The sequence below is a fragment of the Poecilia mexicana genome, unplaced genomic scaffold, assembly GCF_051168715.1.
Source record: "Poecilia mexicana isolate PSO_F unplaced genomic scaffold, ASM5116871v1 scaffold_15, whole genome shotgun sequence".
NCBI lineage: Eukaryota > Metazoa > Chordata > Actinopteri > Cyprinodontiformes > Poeciliidae > Poecilia > Poecilia mexicana.
In genome coordinates, this window is record NW_028263384.1 from 28,456,715 (window position 1) to 28,480,964 (window position 24,250).

The 24,250-nt window shown below is 36.4% G+C and overlaps 1 protein-coding gene across 1 annotated transcript in view; it reads right to left on the reverse strand.

The window, feature by feature from the left end:
* cfap46 (cilia and flagella associated protein 46) overlaps positions 1-24,250 on the reverse strand; it is a 53,554-nt gene that overhangs the window by 20,762 nt on the left and 8,542 nt on the right. Inside the window, exons 12-39 of the mRNA XM_088013471.1 lie at positions 23,866-24,091; positions 23,569-23,686; positions 21,977-22,106; positions 20,372-20,558; positions 19,361-19,486; positions 17,821-17,933; positions 16,424-16,636; positions 15,718-15,880; positions 13,893-14,045; positions 10,962-11,072; positions 9,191-9,372; positions 8,644-8,775; positions 8,393-8,553; positions 7,541-7,545; positions 6,541-6,607; positions 5,870-6,005; positions 5,597-5,780; positions 5,083-5,236; positions 4,756-4,973; positions 4,387-4,531; positions 3,651-3,793; positions 3,122-3,270; positions 2,113-2,211; positions 1,981-2,038; positions 1,694-1,846; positions 859-1,059; positions 682-788; positions 241-423 (exon numbers count right to left, since the gene is read on the reverse strand). Of these exons, the coding sequence (XP_087869597.1) occupies positions 241-423; positions 682-788; positions 859-1,059; positions 1,694-1,846; positions 1,981-2,038; positions 2,113-2,211; positions 3,122-3,270; positions 3,651-3,793; positions 4,387-4,531; positions 4,756-4,973; positions 5,083-5,236; positions 5,597-5,780; positions 5,870-6,005; positions 6,541-6,607; positions 7,541-7,545; positions 8,393-8,553; positions 8,644-8,775; positions 9,191-9,372; positions 10,962-11,072; positions 13,893-14,045; positions 15,718-15,880; positions 16,424-16,636; positions 17,821-17,933; positions 19,361-19,486; positions 20,372-20,558; positions 21,977-22,106; positions 23,569-23,686; positions 23,866-24,091 (4,017 nt within the window). The remainder of the gene's footprint in view (positions 1-240; positions 424-681; positions 789-858; positions 1,060-1,693; positions 1,847-1,980; positions 2,039-2,112; positions 2,212-3,121; positions 3,271-3,650; positions 3,794-4,386; positions 4,532-4,755; positions 4,974-5,082; positions 5,237-5,596; positions 5,781-5,869; positions 6,006-6,540; positions 6,608-7,540; positions 7,546-8,392; positions 8,554-8,643; positions 8,776-9,190; positions 9,373-10,961; positions 11,073-13,892; positions 14,046-15,717; positions 15,881-16,423; positions 16,637-17,820; positions 17,934-19,360; positions 19,487-20,371; positions 20,559-21,976; positions 22,107-23,568; positions 23,687-23,865; positions 24,092-24,250) is intronic.

Consider the following 24,250-nt stretch of genomic DNA (forward strand, 5'->3'; position numbering starts at 1 on the left):
GGTTTTCCCTGCTTACAAAACACTTTTGGCTGTGTAGAAACATGTCCAGTTGCAAAAAACAGCGTGTAGACTGTAAAGGTACTGCTGCGTTAATTAAAACTACATTTGATGAGCTTTGAGGAACACATTAGCTAAAAACTTATTTTCAAATAACATTTTTAGAACTGTGGAGTCAAAAATAATCAGATTTTGCTTGCAGTTAAATTCAGTTTTGCTCAAAAAGCTGACCAGTGGCCTGACCTCAGACCATATGCACAATTTCTATGTGCCTCTGCTGCCTGTTTTCCAAAGCTGAGCTTGGTGAGACCATCTGCAGACAGTCTGAGTGTCTCACATGCAGCCATTAGCCTCTCAACAACCTCAGTGCCGGACATCTCTGCAGTCGTAGCATTAGAAATGGCTCGAACACATTCAACTGCACCTCTGAAACAAAGCACAACACCCTGAATTATACCATGTTTATATATGAGCATAGTAAGCTTAAACATTCTTAGAAAACATGTTTGAACTTGTAAATGTGTTAAAAATAAGTGGTTCAGATACATTAGATTTGACCTTAAGCAACCATTAGCAGATGCTTATTTTTAATTTACAAATCAGTTAAAAATAATGAATAAGTCATACTAACCACTGAGGCCAAAAGTTAAACACTGCTGAACATGCTTAGAGGTTCGGATTTACCTATTTTCTAAAGAATTGATTGTTGATCTGAGCTCTTGAACTCTGTTTACTTGCAGTCCTGCAATCAGCTGCAAAGCCTCACAGCCTTGTTTGATGATCTGATCAACCTGTAAAAACATAAATATGTTATTATGTGAGACAAGTTTGTAATCTTCAGTCCGTGGGTCGTTTCATCACCTTGGCTTGTGAAGCTTTGTCTCTCAGTCCCATCACAGTCGTTACCCTGGTGAGAGTGAAGTGGTACCAGAAATCATGGTCACCCTTGGGGGTTTGGACTTTATCCAACAGAATCAGAGCCTGAGCAAAGTTCTGCTCCTCACAGGCAAGAGCTGCCAGACCTACTAAACTTTTTGCTTCAGCTCTCTCATCTCCAAGTTCCTGAAAGTGTATAAGTGCAAAGAAACAGTGTTGACCTGTTTTACTGGGATACCGTGCAAAAATGTGTAACAATTAATAAATGAACTCACATTAAAGACTTTAGTTTTCTAAACATTTCACTGAATTATTATGTGACAAAAATTAAAATATGAATTTTTGCTAAGGCTTTTTACTGATTATATTTATTGCAATAACGATAAAGCAGCTTATTGGAAACGACTCGTATAAAAAAGTCATATAGAAAAGGATTTTGGTTACAGATAATAAAATACCTCGATTTCACCAGTTTAATATTTTTTTTAAAAGCAACTTTAAAATTCCATCTCATTTAATGTTTTTTTCTAGATAAGTTTGTAGGAGCTAGTTGTCTGCACAGGCTTCAGAAATAATGAATACTTTATTTTTAACTGATTACCAGAGTGCTTCAGAGACTACAAGCTGGTAAAAGTAGATAGACAGTGAACACAGAAAGGTGATGGTAATCATGGACAGAAGAGCAGAAAATAAGAAAAAGTATTGGAATACATTTTAGTTTTTAACTTCTAAATGCCTGTTTTATTGTGAATTTGCAAATGGAATGGAAAGTAATGGCTGAATTCAAACACAGCTAGTGTTAGCTAATTTTTAAACTTACTCTAGCCACCTTGTGGGCCTCTCCTAGAAGTTGTCTGGTTGACTGATAAAGACCCAAGCTGAGGCAAACTTCTGCTTTTTTCAGCCAAATATCATGAGAACTCACATCTGCACCCAACTGCCCAGAAGAAATGTGTTCATCCACTTCAGCTTTCTGAAAATTCCCAACATGCAGAACAGCAACATTTAAAACTAACAGATGTTTACGTATTTTATATAATCAAGATGTCCAAAAACAACTGAAAGACTTAGAAAAACCTTGAATGGATATTTTGAGAAGCAGCTGACCTGATGGTACACTGTGCCAAGTCTTCTCAACTCTGAAAGAGACACTTCTTTGCGGCACCTGCAGTAATGATTTGAAAAACAGTTTTCAGAAAGATGTTCAATCTTTAAACTTTTGCGTGTGAGTTTACATACTTCATTTGTTCGTTTACTTGGATTTTACTCAGGCTTTGAACCGTGTCCTGGTATGGTGAATGGGATCCAAAACCCAGCTCAACGCATGTGTTCACAATTCTAGTTCGATGCATCGGAAAAACAATTAGAAAAGTAAATCTTAGATATGAGTTGGCTAAATAAGCAACCGAGTCGCTGTAATCCTGGAGCACAAGGAATTGGACTGATTGAATATTTCATGCAATATTTCAGTCATTCCAGATCTCTAATTTTTATGAATATTTTTTGTTGACTTTAACTGAAATAGATATTAATACATCTGCTCTTAGCTGCCTGTGGAGACAAAGGAGACAAAATCTTAAGTGAAAGTCATATTTCATGCATATTTAAATGTTTTACAGCGTCTATATATCAAGGCACAAATTCAAACAACCACTGGTTTTAGCAATGTGGGTTAATAACAGGTTTAGGAAATAAACTAGTCATGCTGTATATAATATTTCAGTGTAATTGATTCTTTTTCTTTGCTGGTTGACTTAAAAATTAAATGGCTCTGATTTTCATCAGGATTATCACACTTACTTTAAAATCTATAGTTTACAGATTACTACAAAGTTTAGCTGATTTTCCTAATATTTTAGTGGGCTGGCTAAGAGCACCTCCTAATCTTCTTACTTTTCCGTCCGAAGCAGCAACACTCCTGTGTGAGTGACTTTCTCAGCATCAGCAGATCTTATTTACCTAAACAGCATGTAACGTTAGCTAGGTCTGTGTGCTAAAATACCTGGGTAGTATATTATAAACCTGCATAAAATATGTTGGCCTTTATACATAGCATTCTCATATAATTTCTAATATATCAGAGAATCTTATAGGCTGTTCAATCTGATCAATAAACAAAAACATCTATGAATGTCTGAACTTTTCGCATGCCCTACTGTCCAAAAGAAATGTTGCCATTTTTTTTAACACCCAGTAAATAAATTTTTAATGTCCACAGCAGATGTTGTCCCTTTTATTGAGACTTTACCTGAGTCTGTAGAGATCAGAGAGACTCCTCCTCTCAAGCAGGTCAAGAGAAATAATCTCAGCAAGGTGCAGTATGGGCAGAGTGAGATGGTCGAGAGACAAAGAACAAAGCTCTCTTTCCAGCCGCCTGAGATAAAACAGGCTTAGATTCTTCAGAAAAATACACAGCACAGAAAAATAAGGATTTAGAATCAATAGTCTTCCATCACAAACATATGAAACATATCATTTTATACATGGATTCATATCAGCTAAACAAACTTCCATCTATCTGATGTTGTTTAATGTCAACATGTTGATCAGAGTGCATTACAACAAGACAGAATGTAATTCAGAGGAACCTCAATACAATTAAGCACTATTTTTATGTTGCAAACATAAGAAGTTTGAGTGCTGTAAAGATTTTTGCAAGACAGTGCTGCCTAAAAGTAAACCACAATGTTGGCTTTTCTTTAAAATATCTACTGTTAAAAATAAATCTGAGTCAACAACACGTTAAAATCTGAAAGTGTCCTACATTACTGATGTACCTGGTTTAAAAAGCTGCATTTGTTGATGCAATGGGGACTGTCGGTGGCTTTGAATATCTGTCGTATGTACTCAGGACAGACATAGTGAGCCCATTCTTTCAGAGTCGAAGGAACACTTTCATCCACTGTAGGCATTTCTTCGTCTTCTGTCGAGACATTCTGGTCACACAGAGAAGAAAGACAGCTGACACTTATCTTTATTTCTTTTTGTCAAACATGTACCTACCGAGATATAAACAAACCAAATTATTTAAATAAACGATAATATTGTTTTGAGACAATTTTAAAGTAATGTATTGATAATGGCATAATAATGCAAATTCACTCTTTCAAACACTGATGAACTTAAATTTGTAAAGAACACTTAACACTGGAAGGTATTTTAAATATTCAAAATTAAACACAATGACCAAAAACAATAGATAAAACAAAATAAAAAACGCACACAAACAAAACCATAAATAGAATGGATTATAAAGTTTCTGTAAACTAAACAATCCTTCAAATAATATCAGTCTTCAGAATGGAAATTATCAAGGTAATTTAATTCATCATGAAATTAATTGTTTATTGTGACAGACTTAAGTATATATATGAATTAAGTAAATTCAGTGACTTACTTCTTTGTCTTTATCTTTGTCCCTATCCTTGTCTTTACCTTTGTCTTTGCCCTTTTCTTTGTCTTTGCCCTTGTCTTTGCCCTTGTCTTTGTCTTTGCCCTTGTCTTTGTCTTTGCCCTTTTCTTTGTCTTTGCCCTTGTCTTTGCCTTTGCCTTTGGCCTTGTCTTTGCCTTTGCCTTTCTTGGATGCATCAGTGGGAGAAGGGATTGGCTCATTCTTCATCATCTCACTTAAAATCTCAGAGGCTGTCGCCAAAGAAACCTGCCACAAAATATGATGAACTGTACATGTGACTCATTAAAAAAATAACAAAATTAGCTTAAATGTTTTTGGTTGATATTTACACTAAGACTATAACAGAAGTGAGCGAGAAGTAGTGAACCAAGACTAGACTCTACTCTTGAGGAACCCCATAAGTGAGAGGATCTGTTGAGGACTTCCAAAAAAATGGTGGTAAAAATATGGTAAAAATGGTGACGCAGTACCTGCCATATCTGAAGAACGAAGGTATAGGCTTGAAGCAGGTTTTGCTGATGCTCAGGTGAAGTCCTGTCCTCCATGATAGCGAGCAGCGTGTGTGCCTGTGTCAACTGGTCAAGTGTGCGCACCTCCTTCAGGCTAGACAAGTTTTGCGTGAACTGTCCATGGACTCCAATCAAGGACTTGGATTGCTCTGTCTTTATGTGCTTTAGCACACTTTCATCTATATATGGAAAAAGATAGTGAATTAGAGCTTTGCTGGGTGCTGGAAACATACGTAACCTGAGACGGCTTTGTTATGATAAAGAGGAAGATGACACAATGAGTCCAACCTGGTTCTGCTTCTTGCTTGGGTTCCAGATGTAGGAGGATATCTATGGCCCACTGAACCGGAAGTTGAGCGTCAGATTTTGGGAAGTTGTGAGAGTACAGCCACCCTCCAAATTCAAGCAAAAGGTTGACCTTTTGCCACTCAAACTCTTTGCTCTGTTGGCAGAATACAAAATGACAATTTTACTTCTGTACACCATGAATATTTACTTTGTAGAGCCTATTTTTTCCATTCAAAAGATGCAACTTTATTCCTGTTCCAGACTAATGCTACAATATATTTTTCTACACTTAAGTGCAATGACATGGCAAGTCCACATGATGGTGGTAGAGACTTTTTATCCTACTTTAAAGAGGCCCTTACTGTCAGCATAAAAAGAAACGGTATGTTGTATTATACCCAGTCTTTAATTGAATAATGATAACCGTGTTTAAAACTTTTCAAAGATCAAAGCAGTCTATCTGAATTCATCTGATGACATTCATTTTTGTTGCTCAGAAAAAGAGAAGCGATACCGTGAGTCTTCTGATGGCGTTCTGGTAGCAGGTTAGCTGTTGCTTTAAAGTGATTCCACACAGAGCCGCCTGGTGCCACATCGCTGAACAGCACTCTTCTCCCTCCTCGTGTAACATCTCCATGTCAATCTCTATGCATTCTCCCAGGCGTACTTTAAGCAGTATGCGAGTTTTGAAAAGTATTCTGGAAAAACAAACAGAAAGACAATCAAGAGCTCTCAGGTTTGTACAATGCCTCTGGTTTTGCAATTTAATGCATTTGTAACTTACAGCCGATGCTTGCTGGGAGTCATCTCACTTATAGTGTTGTCCAGCAGCTTTAGAGAACGTGCAAAGTCTTCTTTGTCCATGTAGATGGAGACCAGCAAACGGATAATGTTTGCTCTCAAACAGAGTTCTTTAGTATCTTCTGAAAAAACATAAAATAGCAACAGATGTTTAGAACATGCAGTTCTAAACATCTGACTCCACAAATCTGATTTTAAAATGACAATAATAACAACGGCATTGTTGGAAAAAAACCCCCGACATCCTCACTTGGAATCATTGTGGTAGCAGCACATTTCTTTGGAGTTTCCTCTGTTCCCAAGAAACAGAAGAACAGGAAAGCTTTTCTAACTATAGACTGAAAGTTGGATTCAGAGTAGGTAACTCGGGCTGAACCCGTATGCCACAATTTTAAGAAATGTTTTTGTCATAAACCTTGAAACATGTCATAATTTTCTTTCAGTTCCGCAATGATGCAGTGCTATCACATAAAATACGAATGGAATACAGTGACTTTTGTGGTTGTAAAGTGAAAAACTTGAAAACAGTTCAAGGCGTAGCAAGACTTGCTAGCCACTCATAAAAACAAGCCCCCTATAGGTCACTTAGAGTTATGATCTTTTCATCTGTCATGGATTAAATCAGCTGAACAAATTGAAACTCCTTTTAGAACTAACTTGTTGATCCATCACTAGGAATCCCCTGAGGCATTTCCCTCACGGTCCATGATTTTCTCTTGCTTTTCTGAAGAGAGAGAAGGGACAAATTTACACGTATATCTGGAAAGAAAAACAAAACACACGACTGTACTGTTTGGCTGTGGATGAGCTAATGCTGGACAGTTATCTGAAATTCATTGAGTTTTTTCTTAAGGCATACAATTAAGAAGATATATCATGTACGTTAAAAGGAAGTGTATCAAAGCAAGTGGAAACTTAACTTCAGTTAATGGTTTATCTAGTTATAGTGTCAATATTCTTTCTTCATTGAACTGTAATTCATAATGCAAAACAGCTTTAAATGGCCTTCAGATGACGTGCCTTGCTTTTCCCTGTCAGGCAGGTTAATTAGGTGGTAAAAAGTGGCACTTAAGAAAAAAGCACCACAGAGGAGCATCTTTCTAAATTCTCACATTAGCTTCTATAATTAAAGATTTTAAACCATTTCTCAGTTGAATGACTTCAGCCTCACATGCTGAAGAGAACACACTCAGAAGTTCCTCTGCGCCACACTACACAACTTTTTCATTTGTTTTATTTCACCATCAATTTAAGATAATAGAGTGGATCTTATTGCTGCTATCCAGCTTAAAAGGTTATACTTGAGTGGTAATTTGCAGCACTGATTTCATTTCATAGGAATCATCTGGATGAAATTGCAGCTGCAAGTAGGAACAAATGATTAAATGGGTGAAGCATCAACTGACTGTTTTAATAAAAACAATATTTCTAGCTCTTGAAGTACTAGATTGCAGTTTGTGATTTTTAATGTTTGAGTTGAAAGGTTTTTGTATCTTGCAATGATGCAACATGAAATTTCAATGAATTTAAAAATCAACAATTGAGTGCATAAGTTACTTTCTCTACACTGCCACTAACATTTGAATAAATGTTTCCACTAAATTGCAGAAAAAAAACTGTTTTATCATAGTCCTGATATTCTGGCAAGATGTTTGACATGTCCTTTATGATTGGCTTACAGGTCAGCATAATTCTTAATTGTTCCATAGCTTTGTGGTGGATGTGTAGTTGGAAAAAAGGTGTAAATTTCACAATATTTTACTGCAACATTGTCGGGTACATTGCTGTTGTGATACTTCTTTGTCATATTATTTTTTAAAACTAAACAATCTACAGATGAAAGTTCAGGACTCTATATGAACTGGTGCAAATTGTGATGTTCACAAGGTCAATTTTCTCTACAATGGCAGGAATTTCAGTGGCTTGAACTGCGTTACAGCATGAAAGATGTAGAACGGTGGTCCTGGAGCTCTTTTATGCCATTATAATGCAAAATAGATATGCAGTACTGAGATAGTGGGATTACCGATTTTCTTTCATCTGAGGGTGATAGATTTGACCAGGAAATTAAGAGTTGGAAACAGTTGGATGTTCAAAAAGGATAATGATTCCAAACACGCATAAAAACTGTTTGGATAATACTCAGTCCATGTCATAAAACCAACCAGTTTAAATAAACTGTCAATTGTGCCAAGAAAAATCCAGTCAGAAGAATAATGGTGACTGTAAAAAAAGGTTTGCTTGAAAACTGATACAAAACATTTACTCAAATATTGAGGGAAGTGTATGTTTAAATTTGAACCTGTAAGTCTAATTTTACCACTGAGTGAACTAGAGAAAAATCTCAACCTACTCAAGCTTGTGGTTCAAAATCAACCAACACTGTAACTTCATCTCTTCACATTCAGAAAACAGCAACTAAAAGCCTTAGTGACATAAGAGCCCAGCTGAACGTATGCAAACTTCTGACTCAAATTGTGAGCAAGAGTACAACGGAGATGAGATACACTGGCACTTTTCCTGATATGAAGTAGGATATTAAGAATCTTCTCCAGGTGCTCCTTGAGCCACCATTTGTCCCGAGGGCTCTGTGTCAGCGGCAGACAAGCGTTCCAGAAATGCCCAGCAGCTGTGACACACAATTCTTGACTGCCAGTTTTCTCTGCGAAGCTATGAAAAAGGGAAGGAGAAAAAAAAAACAGTCGGATTAAAGCTAAGCCTGAGGCATTAGTCGACATATCAATCTATTCTAAACAGTACCTGACACCGGACAGAATCACTTTCAAAGCTTCCCTGTATCTGTCAACATTTCCACTGCTCGTGCAGACGAGGCTCAAACCCCTCAAACAGGCTGCACTGCTCAGCATCTTGTTCACAGCGGTCTCTTCATATCTAGAGATACATGGCAAATAATAAGCTAACAATTAATCCATCAGTCAATGAACTAAACCAAAGAAACATGTAAACTATCAGGCAAAACTTAAGTCCAGTTGCAAGCCCTTGTTTAGTGTAATTCTCCTGATGTGCACAAGATGTCCTTCTTTCCCTCAGACAATCCCAAGGAGAAAACGTCTCTAGCCTTCATGAACAAACCTGGTTTGTATCAAAGGCCTTTTCTCTACAGTCTTTCTGAAGAACTGTGAGAATTAAAAACAATAACTGCTCTGAAATAGCTAAATCTTTTTTTATTATTGATACAAAATATAACTATTTACATGGATTAAACCACTGATTCTTAAAGTGTCTTGAGATTACTTCTATTATAATTTAGAGCCATCAATACATAAAGTGAATAAATCTGACTTACAGAAGACAGGGCGCTGTAGTGAGACTGTCTTCTGCAGCCTTCTCCAGTTGCAAAGCTTTCTCTGTGCAGAGTAACACCAAGCTGTGGTCCTGGGCGCTGTGACAGAAGGCAGCCAGCTGGCACCACACCTGCAACTCCACCACAGCATCGAGCCAGCTGCATTCAGACGCCATGCCCGCCAGCTTCAGGTGAGGGAAGGAGAAAAAAAAACAGGGAAAAGGTAAGAAGAGGTTCAGAGAGGAAACAAGGGAGAAGACGTGACAGAAGGGAATATAATCAAACTGAAAGAGGAAGATTAAAATATGAAAAAAGAGCAAAGGAAGAGGATATTAGAGGAAATCTAAAGGGCAAATGTAAAGGAAATGAGTACAAACTAAAGTAAGAAAGAAATATTTAAGCAATCAAGTCTGATACAAAAGTAGGAGGCCAAAAAAAAAAAAAAACTAAAATAAAACCAGTCCACATCTATTTAATATGCATATAGTTGAAAGAAATTGAGGAAAAGGTCAAGTTTATTTTTGGGTGCTTTAATTTGGAGGTGAGTGTAAAGCTGCTGAAATCTCCACCGGATCTCAGATCATGCATGCAGCTCTCAGTGCAGTAGAGAAACTCAAGATACCTCTGAGATTTAACACATATTTTTACCGTTGCTCTTAATTAATTAATGATTCTTCATTTTCATTGATTTACTTTGAAGATTAGAACGGCTGATAGAATGAATGTGTCTTAGGCTGTGTAAAGTTGTCTCTGCAACAACATAAATAATATTATAGAATTAAGCAGGAAATAGGAAAACTGAAAGATTGCCTTCTTATTTGGCAGGAAGGAGGATATTAAAAAAATCCAACAACTTTTGTTTCTGAAATATGAAATACTTTTAGTCAGTAGTGACTGAGCTGAGGCTATATAAAAAGTATCTTCTACTTAAAACAGTCTATAAATCTAAACTCTGTGTGGCATCAGTTGCTGACCAGTTACTGTCTTTATTGGAATGTAAGCAGATTTCTTTAGCTTGTGATGGTGGATTTCTCATGTGAAACTCATCAGAGGCGAGAGTTTTCTCTTTCAACTGAGCTCTATCCTAATCAATGTTTGCCAAAAATTTGTGCAAGAGATTTCCACTCTGCTTTGAGACAATCCGTCACTTACTTATGCAGGAGGGAAGGGCTACATTTATGATATGCAGCAATACTTAAGAGGTACATGCTATGTCAATGACAGCTGGTTTCAGTCAAATAATTAATCAAAATAAAACTGTGATTGGCTGGTATATGCGAATCCCATGCAAAACCTGTACAAGCATTAAAGCAACCAAATTCTACAGCCTCCGTTGATAAATGAGAGCCAGCTTCCACAAAATAAGAAAAATATAACTAGAGAAAAAAGGACTGAAGAGGGCTGCACAACAGGAAATAGATTTAAAAGAACAGCTACATAGAGAGAGGAGGGCCAGAGAGAAATGAAAGAAAGATAAACATAAAGACAGAGGAATAATGGAAATGATTAGGGAAATAAATCGGAAGGAAATGGAAAAGGGTTGATGTGTAGACCTTTCAGAGAAATTCAATTAGCATTAAAAAAAATAATGTAGCGCTCATATTATGACAAAAAAAAACCCCTCTTTTAATCAAGACAGGAATATCATTTCTCAAAGAATTGACACTTTATGAGAAACTGACAGATTCATAAGACTCATAAGGTTATTGAAACATCTGCTGCTGCCATCTGGGTATCAGCTACAGCATGAAAACACAGACAGGGAGGTACATACTGTGGAGAGACTGGGAACTGAAAAATCCATAAGCTTTGGATGCCTATTGCAGTTAAGCATTTCCAGTCCCACCAGCACACGACTCATCGCCGCTACTTCCTTATTATCACTCTGCAAACAAGAGGGAGAACAGCGCTGATTGCTTCAATTCAGTCCTCTGTTAAATATGCACCAGTCTCTTAGGTGTGATTTCAGAGGAGTCCACAACCTATATGTAGATATTACTGCACATAAGACTGAAACTTTGGGTAACACTTTATTTGAAGGGGGTGAATAAGACTGTCATGACACTGTCATAAACATAACACCTGTCATGGACATGAATAAGCCTTCATGAATATTTATGACTGTTGTCATAAAGCGTCATTCGGTAAATTATGACACTTTTAATACAAAGTTGACATTATTCAAAATCTCTTTGTTATGACAACTTGACATTAACCAAGAAATCATTACTGATATAAATTTGTTATAAAAGTATTACTGATTGCACTTTAAAAATTAGGTAACTTTATGTTATTAAAGGTAAAGTTTAAACAGTAATGATTTCTTGGTTAACAACTCAATTGCACTTTTTAGCACCGAATGTAACTGTGCTCAGGCCTGCACTGGCTTTCTACATCACCATTTGTATTAATCTGTAGATATCCAGTCCATAAGTAAAATCAACTATAATACATTTGTAATACAATTTACATTTAGAAATTTCAAACATAAAAACAACCAAAACACAGTCATTAATTATAAAAAGTTTGAAAGAGAAAAGCTTCAATGTCCTTTTTATGAGTTTCTGTGGTTTTCAGGGCCCTCAGGAGGCAAATTCCAGGAAAGCCCATCAGTTGGAAGTTCAGTCCGGATGCAAAGAAGGGATGTGGTGCAATTCAAGTCATTTCTTGAGGAAGGTGGAAGTATTATCTTAAATGCACTGGTGAGTAAAGGGGCAAATCTCATATTGTATTCTGGCAGTGATCGGGAGCCAGTGGAGGGACTGTAAAACTCGTGTTATGTGATCATATCTTTTGGTTATGGTGAGTAGTCTTGCCGCACTGATTTGAATGGAATGTATTTTCTGGATATTTTTATTCAAAATTTCTGCAAGGAGTTGCAGTAATTTAGTCTGGAAGAGATGAAGGGATGGAGCAGTTTTTCAGTGTCACGCTGGCTGAGTGAAGTATAGAGACCTGCAATATTTTTGAGGTGAAAAAAGAAAGGTGGGTAATATAGGAGTTGAATGAGAGCAAAACATATTAATGGGGCTTTTTTTTCCCTGAAGAGGCACAAAGAGCATTAGCACATTTTATTTTCTAACAAAAAAAGCTTTAAACATGCACTCTGAAGTTCTTAAAATGGCCTGAAAAAGTCGTCTCTTAAAACAACATTCTCAATTCCTGACATGGCTGTTCACCTGAAACCAGAAGTAGTGAAGCATTTTAGTTTTGCCATTTGTGAAAAAGCTAGAAACACAATTTTGGTTGGATCATCTGGAAGGCAATGCAGTCAGAAGCAAATAGCTCTATAAGTTCATTTTATACATAGCAGTACATAGACTGCTTGTAAAAGTCACCTTTTGCACAAAAATCTCTTTGGTTTTGTTCTCAGGAAAATTACATCATGTATTTAAAAAAATCTATGGATTATTCGATTTTTAATGCATCTTTACAAATGTAATATTTATAGAGTTAATAAACTGTACACATCATACAGAAAAACATCTTTATGTGTTCTAGAGACAATATTTTTGTCATAGAGCATAACAATATTATATAATATTTTCAACAGGGTCAAAAATACACCTCAAAAAATTGTTAAAGCTGAAAGTCACGTTCACCTTGATGTCACGTATACTGTAAAAAGATAAAAACGGTTCTTAATTAATTGTTTTATTCTTAGTGCAGAAATGAAAGTGAATGACAGTTTGTTTGAAGTAGATATGAAAGCACTAGACATACAGTTTAAAAATGGCATCACCATATCTTTTAATCATCTCTGATTTATAAAACAGACATAAGAACAAAACTGTCAGTACTTTGATGCTTTATGTATAACTAAAATTTTCGTTTCAAACTTTGAACAATTCATCTAAATCATCATTTAACATATTTATCAAAAAACACAAACAATTTCACAGCATTTAAAGCATTAAAGACGTGTCTGAAGCTGAGATCTGACATTATTTTAGAGTCTTCTGGTGACATTAAATGTGTTTGGTTTCCAATAAACAAAGGAGAATTTAAAGAAATGAAGTTAAACAGTGTAAATTAACTCTGAACAAATGCAGTCAGACAAACTAATGATACAAACATAAAAGCACATTTAGAGATAGGAATACAAACATCCATTTAATTTCTGGTTCATCGTAATGTAAAATGTATTTACCTTATTTAATTAACGTCCATATAAAGTAAATTTTTTCTCAATAAAGTTTCTCATGAATAGAAATGCATCTATTAAATGATTTAAAATTGCTAATACTGTTTTGATAAACAAAAGCCGTTACAGTTTTTTGTTTGTACGATGCATTCTCTAAATTCAGTTTTTTCGTGTAAATTTTGTAAATAAAACTAGATACAAAAACCAATCAGCTAATTTATATTTCATCATCCATTATTGAATGATGCTGAGGAATTTGCAAACCTACTTTTTTTATCTGTGGATAATCTGACCCAGTTTGACTGATGAATTAAATTCAACTTCATGTGGTTAGCTTGGAGAGTTTCATATTCCACAAGAGAAACCTGAATATAATGTATTTTAATGTAGAACTTGTTTGCTGTAAATGAACTGTAAATAGTCAAGATGTAGTCAAGCGAGTATTTTGACATTAATACCTATTAACAACGTCCACTAGTCTGAGACTGCACTGTAATTTGTTCTGATAGATACGTCCATGATCGTGATTAAAGCATGGAAGACAATGCACATCAAAGGTACCTTATCTTTGAATATGTCCAGCTTTACGCCAATCTGCTGATGCAGGAGCTGCTTTATCTGCACCCATGAGGTTAACGCCAGTTTTCTCACTGCAATTGGAACAGTCTCCCCAGTCGTGTCACCACTGGATAGGCGGAGGGCATACTCACACAGCTAGAAGAAAGTGCAGAGAAGACAACTGGGGCTCCATCAGTGAGAACTTTGTGTACTTTATACTCACTAAGAAGCAAATGCAGTAAAAAATAAACGGCATTAAAAAACAAAAACACAGAACTGCATCAACCTGCATCTACTCTTAAGATATTCCTGAATACGTTTTTAGTCAGTAAGTAACTTTAGTTAGAATATGCCCTTGGCCAGTAGGCGACCTGAGGACCTGTTGTGACCTCATAGTGACTTCTCATGTGGTATTTCACCAATCCACATCAAAATACACCACAAAGGCCCATTTCTACGTTCTCATTATAAGCAGGCATGATGAAATTCGGTTAATAATTCAATGATAAAAGCTCTTTCATCTTAAGTTCGAGCTGATATTCATAGAGGATTTCCAGAACAGAAAGGAAGAAACCAAGTTTAACTGGCAACAAAGAACAAGTCAAAAATTTGACTTCCAACAGATTCATGTAGGCTTATATGCATGCATGTATGCAGGCTGGATGAAACACAGCATTTAATACACTCGAGCATACATCCAGATATTTCTGAGGTGATTCATCATCTCTGCTATTCTTAAAAAAAAAAAAAAAAAAAAAAGTCTTGCTTCCTGAACAGCCCTTCTCTAAACCCTAATGCTGAGAACTATTATTTTAGTAATTAAGAAATCTATATATTATAAGATAAATCAAGCAATCCAATAAAAAATTCTTGTTTTGCAGTCGCTACATAAGCTAGTAAAAATATATGAAAGAGAAATGCTAGTAAAAAATCCCCATTCCATTCTCTTTTTTTTAATAAGAAAAAATAAGATTGTTTAGCAAGTCAATACAATTCAAACATCTTTCCTAGTTTCAAGTTTGAAGTATGAAAAATATAATAAGATATTATAAATATCTTATTATAAAATAGATATTTATAATAATTTTTTTAATGTCATTTACACTTCTCGATCATCAAGTACATGTAGTATTAGCCAAAATGTATTTCTTTGTACACATATGACAGATTTGGTACAAACGATCACAGATAAAAGTTAGGGTTTTTTTGCAACGGGAACAAAAACGTCACCTGTTATCAGCCACGAATGAGCTTGACGCATGTACTGCATGTTTTGTGCAGAGCATCGGACAGTGGTGCCCAAAGTCAGCTCTGGAGGCCCGGCATCCTGCATGTTTCATTTCTCTCCCTGGTTTAACGCACCTGGATCAAATGATGGCTCATTAGAGGCCTAAGAAGAACATTGACATGCTGAAAAGGTTGTTACTGCCACCAGGGAGAGAAGTAAACCATGCAGGATGCCGGGCCTCGAGGACTGACTTTGGGCACCACTGATCTTGGACGTGCTATTGTAAAATGCCGCTTTGCAGTAAACCACAGAGGTGTGTTATCTTTTTCATTTTATTTCATTTAAAGTGATCCCACACTTTTTGTCTCTTTCTTGGTGGCGCTTCTTTTCTGTCCCTCACCGCCTCCCTCCATAGCTGCTCACAGCGCTATGGAGGGAGTATTGAGCTGGACTTTGGAACTATGCCGTAGTCTTTACATCACCCTTTTGGAGTTCAAAATTTTCAACTTATCTTACACTAGCAGCAAGTTATATCTTACATTTATATGTTAAATATGTTTATTATTACCATTCCATTTTTGAGATTCTAGTCACACCTACCTCTAATGCCTTCTTTACATCCTTTAAGCCAGCAGCCTCTGGGGTGCCATGTTTTGATCCACTGTGTCTCCCCTTTGCGCTTGACCGCACAGAATCACACACAGGCTGGATCATCAGCCCACGACTTACAGCATTACACACCATTACACACATGGTAAGGTTACTGAGGGAAACAGCACAAAGAATGCCCCAAACTCACATCATCTTTTAAAATAGGCAGATTAATAGAGATTAAACACCAATTTATTAACATTAGTCAAAACTATCACTGAACTGGAGGAAATTTTGTCCCATTTTATTCACCTAAAAATAATTATTATTCTTCATCTGTGATTAAAAACACCTATAAAAACAACTGTTTTTATAGTCAATATTGATGAAGAATTTGAATGTTTTTTTTCAGCTGAACCACTCTGTAAAGAGTTCATGACAAAAGAAACTTATTAAAATCCACTGAATAATTAATATGTGCAGTCAATCGTCTAAAAGATGTCAAATGATGACATCTTTCGAATACTACACTCATGAATGATCGCATTTCATATGAAAAGCAAGTGCTCAAAATTAGTCTTTAATTTGTTGAGGTAGTTTGTTTTTTAATCTCTGACATGAAAAACTAAATATTTTTGCAACATCAAGTCTATCTGAACTATTTTATGTAGAAGCATCGTATTTGCTTCATATATAATTTAGAAAGTTGAACTACCTGATATCTTTCATCCTTAGGAGCATGTCCACTAGATTTTGAAAGGTGGGAAGGAGGAGTTTGTACTCCTCAGCAGCCAGCATGTGAGTGTTATAGTTCCACAAGTAAATGGCTGCATTTTCTACTAGACAATGCTCCCCGATCTCCACCCCGATCTCTCCGCCCCGCAGAAAGCAGCGGGTGGCATAGGAAGACAGACTCTGGATCCAGTCTCTGTAAATGAGTTCAACACGTACAGCTTATAGTGGGGCACGAGATGAAGAAAGCAGTTAGAGAAGAAGAAGAAAGGAACAATGATTTCTTATGAGTTGCAAAGAATTTTAAAATAAAAAGGAACAAAAAATAATGCGCAACAAATTCTGACGCTGGTTGAACCTTGTTAAATGTCTGAATTTGTTTTCTTTTCTTTTAAGGACAATAGGGGAAAAAATTATGCATTTACTTTAGTTGCCAACTGATAAATATTAACTTACTTTAAACATCTTGCTTACCTTACAGCTTATTGATTACGATGTATAATTCTAACATATCATCTTCGACTTAGCGAGGGCTGATGTAACACTATATTAATTTTGTCACTGCAGCACATGCGTTATTAGAAAGCCAAAATGGAAATGTATTTTTACCAATAATTCTGGGCTATACATAGTATTAAATTACTGGTTCTTAAATGTTTTAACCAGAAGCAAAACAGCAACCCCATTCCAGAGAGAAGTATGCAGATTTTCAACACTGTGAAAATGCATAAAATTTAATAATTTCAGGTACTGAAAAACTATAATTCGGCACAGAAAATGTTTTGCAGGTTAAGACGATGATCTACTTCCACTTGGTCTTTCATGACGTGAGAAGCAAGGAGTCCTTTATTAAAAATGTAATGAGGAAGTGATAATGCTTCTTACAACTTGTAAATTTGGAGTAAAATATTTGTATTTTGGCTAAAAATGGTCATAAAAAGAAGAGTTTTTGAAAAGTTTTGAATTCACATAACAAAATATAGTCCACATCAACTGGTAGCCCTAGTTTTAAACGTGGGCTGTGATCCACCGTTCCTTCCTGCCATACTCCTTTCAGCAGATGCATTTCTGTTTTCCAATCACACAACTATCCCTGTTTTTTTAGAATTCCCACCAATTTGCTCTGGTTGCAATTAAATATGCATAAAAATTGGCAACTTTTTATCTAAATGCATGTATTTGTATTTAAACAAAGCCAAACTGCATCAGAGCAGAGAGTTGTTTTGCTAAGTAGAGCTATTTTCAGAGCAAATCTAAGTGTGGTTTGAGAATCTGAAGGTCTTGCAAACTTGCATTTAGCCACATGAATTTGCCCCATATCATTGTTTCCCAATACAATTTTAAACTAGTAAACAAAAATTTATATATTTTTAATTTCACCTGTAAAGAATCCATCTTTGATCGTCCTCAGCAACCTGCACCTTCTCTCCCTGTGGCAGCACAGCTGGACTGTTAAGATGCACTCCCTCTTCCAACAGCTGTTGGACGGTGGCCTGAGTAAGACAGAACAAATGTGTTTCTCTGGACTCAAAACATGACATCAGAGGTGACATACTGTTACGAAATCGTCACAATAAAAAAAGATATGAATTCCCACTGTGGCTATGACAACGTCTCTAGAGGCATTACAGCTTGCTGCATAGATCAAAGGAAAAACAAAAGACAGGACCAATGACAGACAATTTAGGTAAGAGTGTTACTCATCATCAGAATAAAATTAATGAATTATAAGCAAATTCCCCAGAAAAAAAATGATCGTGTGTCATAGAACAAAGCAAAAGAAACATGAAAGAGCAAGAAAAGACACTACTGTGTGTGTGTGTGTGTGTGTGTGTGTGCGTTTGTTTGTAATACCTTGTGGGGACGATTTTCCTGACATATGCTACGTTGTGGGGACCAATCGCTCCTCGTGGGGACCTGAGCCTGGTCCCCACGAGGGGAAACCCTGTTTTTGGGTCAGGGGTCAGAGTTAGGGCTAAGGTATGAATTGAGTTTTGGTTAGGGTTAGGTTTAGGTATGTGATGGTTAGGGTTAGGAAAAGGGTAAAGGTAAGGTTTAGGCTGTAGAAATTAGTAGAAATGAATGGAAGTCAATGGAAAGTCCCCACAAAGATAGCAAAACAAATGTGTGTGTGTGTGTGTGGGGGTGTGTGCGCGTGTGTGTGTGTGTGTCAGTTTTGGCAAGGTCATGTCGTGGCTGTGCATGGGTGTCTTCATTTTCTTCAAAGTGCTGTCAAGTTAACATCTCTATAGGATTAATGAAGACTTAAGGCTGCAGGCTTGATGGGGTGCAGGATTACGCAGAAAGACAAGCTCGTACGACGAGCCCAACAACTTCTGACTCTGACCAATCTCTGTGCAGCCCCACGGGCTTGTTAAAAAATAATCCCATAATGCATGAATACGTCCCTGTGGAGCATTTGTTGACGAGCTAGAGCAAAAGAAGTAAACATAATATTCTTCTAAACGAACAAAGTCTAAATTGTGTGTTTGGAAACATAAACCACTCAAAATAGATTAAAATATTAAAATAAACATTAAAAAAATAAAGTAGAAATTTGATAAACATCTACTAAACTTGACAAAGAAATTCAGGATTGTTTTATATCAAATTAGTTATCACAGAAAATAGAAATGATATATAATGGAGCTATTATTTTAAAATATGAACCTAAACAATTAAGGCATATGAAAAGCCACTCAGTTAGTTGAATCTGAGAACACAGTAATAATGTGCCTGATTATCTAATTAGAAATGCCGCTATGGAACAAATCCAATTATCCGAAGAAACTCCATAATAAAATAATTATGCTATTAAGATCAGAAGCAGTATATAGGAAGATGACTATTTATGCTAATAAAGACAATATATCACTCCTCTAGGTAAGAACCAATCAAAACCACATATTTGAAAACACACCTCAGCACTGATGAAGCAAATTTCTGCTAAAAGATGCAATAATTCCACACTCTTCAGGGTTCCACTGCAAGGCTGTGAAGAGCTTCCTCTTATGGAGGTTTTAGATTCTGCAGAGTTAAAAACATTCTGGATGTGAATCAGAGACAAAACATTTTCATCAGTTAGAACAAAAATATACTACCAATTTCTGTCCAGTTTGTGAAACTGTCCATTGATCCAATCAGTTACTAGACTTTTTACAGCAAGTTGATCTATAAACTGGACAGAAAGGGAATTCATTCTACAGCAAAAGTCTTTATATACTTAATCTTTCAGTTCTCTGAAAGAATTGTAATGTAATAATTTTCACTTCAACTATAAGACAGAACATTACATAAGAATTATCTTAATTAAGGACTTAAAGTGCATCTGAATAAATTAGGTTGGATGATTATGAAAATAAAACAGTAGAGACTTTTGAAAAGGAATTTAATTCATAGGTGTGAATATATTGTGGATTTTGTCAACACCACACAGTGTAAAAATTATACAAAATAACTCAAATATAAACACACACTAACTAAATTTAAACAGTTCAGCTTTATCTGAGGGAGATCGGTTTGGTCAGATGGTTATAGTTCAGAAGCAAATGGATCCAGCTGGATAACGATCTAACACATGAACCAACTTTGGATTTGAAATGGTTCAAGCAGGTTAACACTGAGTTTTTGGAACAACCCAAACTGAATCCTGTTGAAAACTGTGGATTACGCTCAAAAGCTGGGTCAGAGCCTCGCAACCAATGAGCTTAAATGAATTCTCCTAATTCTGCCAAGCAAAGTGGTCAAATATCCAGCAGGCATTACGCTGGAAGCTTGTTGATGTCTAAAAAAGCACGTGTTTGAAGTGCAGCTCTACATAATATTTTTTATAAACATGTAATTTTGACTCTGTTTACAATAACAAATTAAATCATAACAGTTGCATGTTGAATCATAATTATTCGAAAAAAACAGTTTAAAGTTCTAAATAAATGTATGTATGTCCATAATGAGTGGATTGAGACTTAATTGGCAGGAGTTTCATCAACTCACTGTTGGTCTCTGCACTCTTCCCTGCTCCGCCATCATAAAGCAAACAGAATCGACACGCAGCCCGGCACACGTCCCAGACCTCCAGTTTCCTGGCCGTCTTTGCTAAAGTTACCCACAGCTTTACCCTGAAATAGTGAGAAAATAAAAAAGATTTATAAATGATTAGTTTCTTTATATTGAAAAGCTGAACTGTACATAAAAAAACAACATTTTTGGATGTCTATGCATGCTCTTAGGAATAAGCTTGTTTAAAACCCCTTTACTGCCATGATGATGTCGGTATCTTCATGGATCCACTGACTTACATGGAAGCATTTGAGGGTGACAGTTAAGTGGTTAAAGACTTTCAAGTTAGTGACAGCAGAATGGACAGAATAGTTGATACTTCACTGTAAATGAGAAGTGTTAATGAAACAAGAGCTTTCACTGCTGACTGCACCAATAAATTAAATACTCATTTGTATCTCATGTACAGTAATAATGTAGGGATTAAAATTCAACTAGCCATAAACGTCTCAGTCTATAGTCAATTTTCCAGCTGAGTTGCAGGAAGTGTAACAATAAGTAAATAGTGCCGTACAAAAATATTCACACCACTTTTTCACATTTTTCTATAAACAACTACAGACAGACACATTTTACTAAGGTTTGTGGTAGCAACTCAAAGTAATGTATAACTGTAAAGAGGAAAAAAAAGTGATGTTTTCTACAAGCTTTAAAAAATCTGAATATAGTAGCAAGTGTTTGTCACTAGTGTTCACTCACTGAGTCAACACTTTGTAAAACCTTTTGCCACAGACAAGTCTTCTTAGATATGTCTCTACTAGCTTTGCAAAAAATGTTTCCATGTTCCTCTTTCAAAATGGCGTAAGCTTAGATAGGCCAAACAAGAGAATACGCTGTGATCTAAACTATTCCATATTAGTATTCAGGGTAACATGCAGTGCTGGTTTTCTGCTACATATAAACTTTAAACAGAGATCTGTGAGATGTTTAAAGCCTGGGATACTGTTTTGTAATCTAACTCTGCTCTAAACTTCTCCAGAAGTTTTTCTTTGACCGGTCTCCCAGGTTCCTTGGTGTTTATGATGCTGTTTGCTTGCTGAAGTCCTTTAAAAACCATGTGAGGCCTATGCAATAAATAAATAGCATAAAAGTGGACTCTATTTATAAATCAAGGTGACTTCTGGTGGTAGTTTTTGCACTGGATTTTCTTGAAAGAGCAATAGTAAACAGTACAGGATGTTTGCTTTTATCTGATTGATTTTTGTTCGTAATGAAATCTTATATCTTTTTGTCGTCTTTTGTTCAGTTGTCAACAATGTGTCATTTCTTATTGTTATAATATATAAAAATTTAAGGAAAATAATGAAAGTTTGTCTTCTGGATTGGTGAAAAATGTGAAAAGGTTCAAGAGATGATGATGAGAAGAGAAGAGATGTTCAGTGTAAAACAAATCCCTATTTTTTTACACTGAAAAAAATAGGGATTTTAATTCAGTTCATATTCTTTCTAGTCATTGTTACTAAGTGGAAACACACACCTCACTGTATTATCTGTGTCTTCACTTTGCCTGTCCAGATAATCATTCAGCTTCTCCACACAAGTAGAATGATGCTGAGCCTTAGAAGCAAGCATAGCTAGCGGGTCAGGTCCAAGACTTCCTGCAAAAACTACACAGTGGTTGTAAAAGAAAAAACTCTTATAAAACTGGAAAGCCTTCTGTATTGTCCAAAACATTGTTTCATAAGAAGAAAAAAAATGCACATTCACAATGACATGATTCACAGACCTCAAATTTAAAAAGAGCTCTTGAAGGGGCAATACAGATTTGTGGCTAAATTACAAGCTGCTAGTTATTAAGTCTCTCAACTCTTGAGGGCTTCATCATGTGCTGGCTTTGAAGGAAAGAGCACAATGATTAAGTGTCTTCATTTAGAAAGATGCCTGAGGTTCCTCCAGAGCAGCAAGAAGCTCCTCTGGGGAGCAAAGCTTTTAACCCATGCCTGAGGAAAAAGCCTTTTGACTCACTGTCAAAGGCGAGTACTACTCTGGGCCATTAGGGCTGCTGAGTGTTCAAGTCGAGCTGTGGACCAGAGTCTGGATGAGGCAGAGATCAAAGGCGCTCCCAAAGCTCACACCCTTCTGCTCCCCAAATTTACTCCCTACAGTTGATGGGGACTCACTCTGAGTGCTGAAAGACAGACTCAAAGAAATCACATTCGAGCTGTTAAGCCTCTCTATTTATAAATGTGTCTTACCCTTTTCAATACAAGAGATGCATTGATCTACATTGGACTGTAAACCAGCTTCTAGTTTGCATGTAAGCAACTCTGCCTGTTTTCTTGCCACAGCATCACGTCCTGTAACCTTCCCTCCAGGTGCATTTTAAATAAGAGCTCAGTAAGCAAAGCTCCCTTCTTTCAAGCAAGATAAAACAGTGATGCAGTATTGCAACATGTTTTCAGGATTTAATATTTTTTCTCTGAGAGGGAATTGAAAAATTTAAGCTAGGTGTACACAGTCTGTGACAGAAGATCCCTGGTACAGATACGATGTGCTGAGACACCTCTGACTAATCTAAGTCATAACATAATAGGTTCTGTGGAAAAACTAATTTCTCCTGTCAAACATTCACTTCTTGGTAATAAAACAAATGTGAATAAAAAAAGTTAAATTGTGTTTTATCTATGCAGATTGGCTGTTCAAGAATTAGCAGAGAAAATGGCAGAGGTACAGCAAAAGCCCAGTGTTGCTCATTGTACTGTAAATCATGTCGCTGAATTTGTTTCCATGAGTTTTCTACATCTGCCTCACTCTGTTTCTGACTATTTTTTGTAAATGATGGAGAATAACAGTGTAAAAAAAACACAAGCTAAAACTGTTGTAGAAGAATCTGTAGCCCAGCACTGCTTTACCTATTTTTAAATTATTTGTTCATTTTGATTTTAGTACTGATATTATCCCCACAACATGTGAAAAGCTTTGATTGTAGTATAAAAGATGATGTACATGTGGGGTAAAATGGATATAAACATACTGATTTAAAATAAAACCCTGAGAAGGTGTGGGGGAGGGGCACAAAACAATGAAGCACATTACTTAAGAGTGAAATCAAAGAAAATACATCTGTACATTTTGTGTGGTGGTCTGCATCCAGGGCCGTTTGAAAGTCAAAGGGAGCCAAAAGAAGACCAACAGACACCAGAAGGGGACGTCTGTCTGTGCTCTGATGGGGCGGAATGTCCCTAACCTGAGAAAGAAAGGAAGAGTTGGAAATCAGGTTTAATTGGTAGTCAGCTGCTTTTTCTATCGTCCCCTGGGCCACTTCTCTTACACCCAGCAGAATTAAAGCTATTAGGCATTTAATTTAGACTTGATAAATATCACCTTCAGTAATGAGCTAAGTAATGAAACAGATGGGGAGAAAACCTGCTGCATAATCTTAGCTGCTTTGTCCAGGGGACAGGCAGGTGTTTGGTAGGGGGTCCGTCTGAGCTGCAGGAGATGAAGAGCAGATGACAGGCGTTCTCGGTATGTCCCACTGTCCAGCAGCAGGGCTTTCTCTAGGTGGGACAGAGTGGCTTTCAGATCCCCCTCCTCCTCTTCTATTGCTGCCAGCTCTGAGTGGACTTCGCACCGCATCTCCAGCGACATACTGTACAAAAAAATGTTCAGCAACAGCTCATTTCTTGGGGAACTGAAAATCTGTGGGAGTTTTGCTTCTCAAAACTGAAATATTAATGAACTATGTTGATTCTCTGATAAACACAAAGTGACAAATTGCTGGCTTAAACTCAAAATAATTAGAACTGAC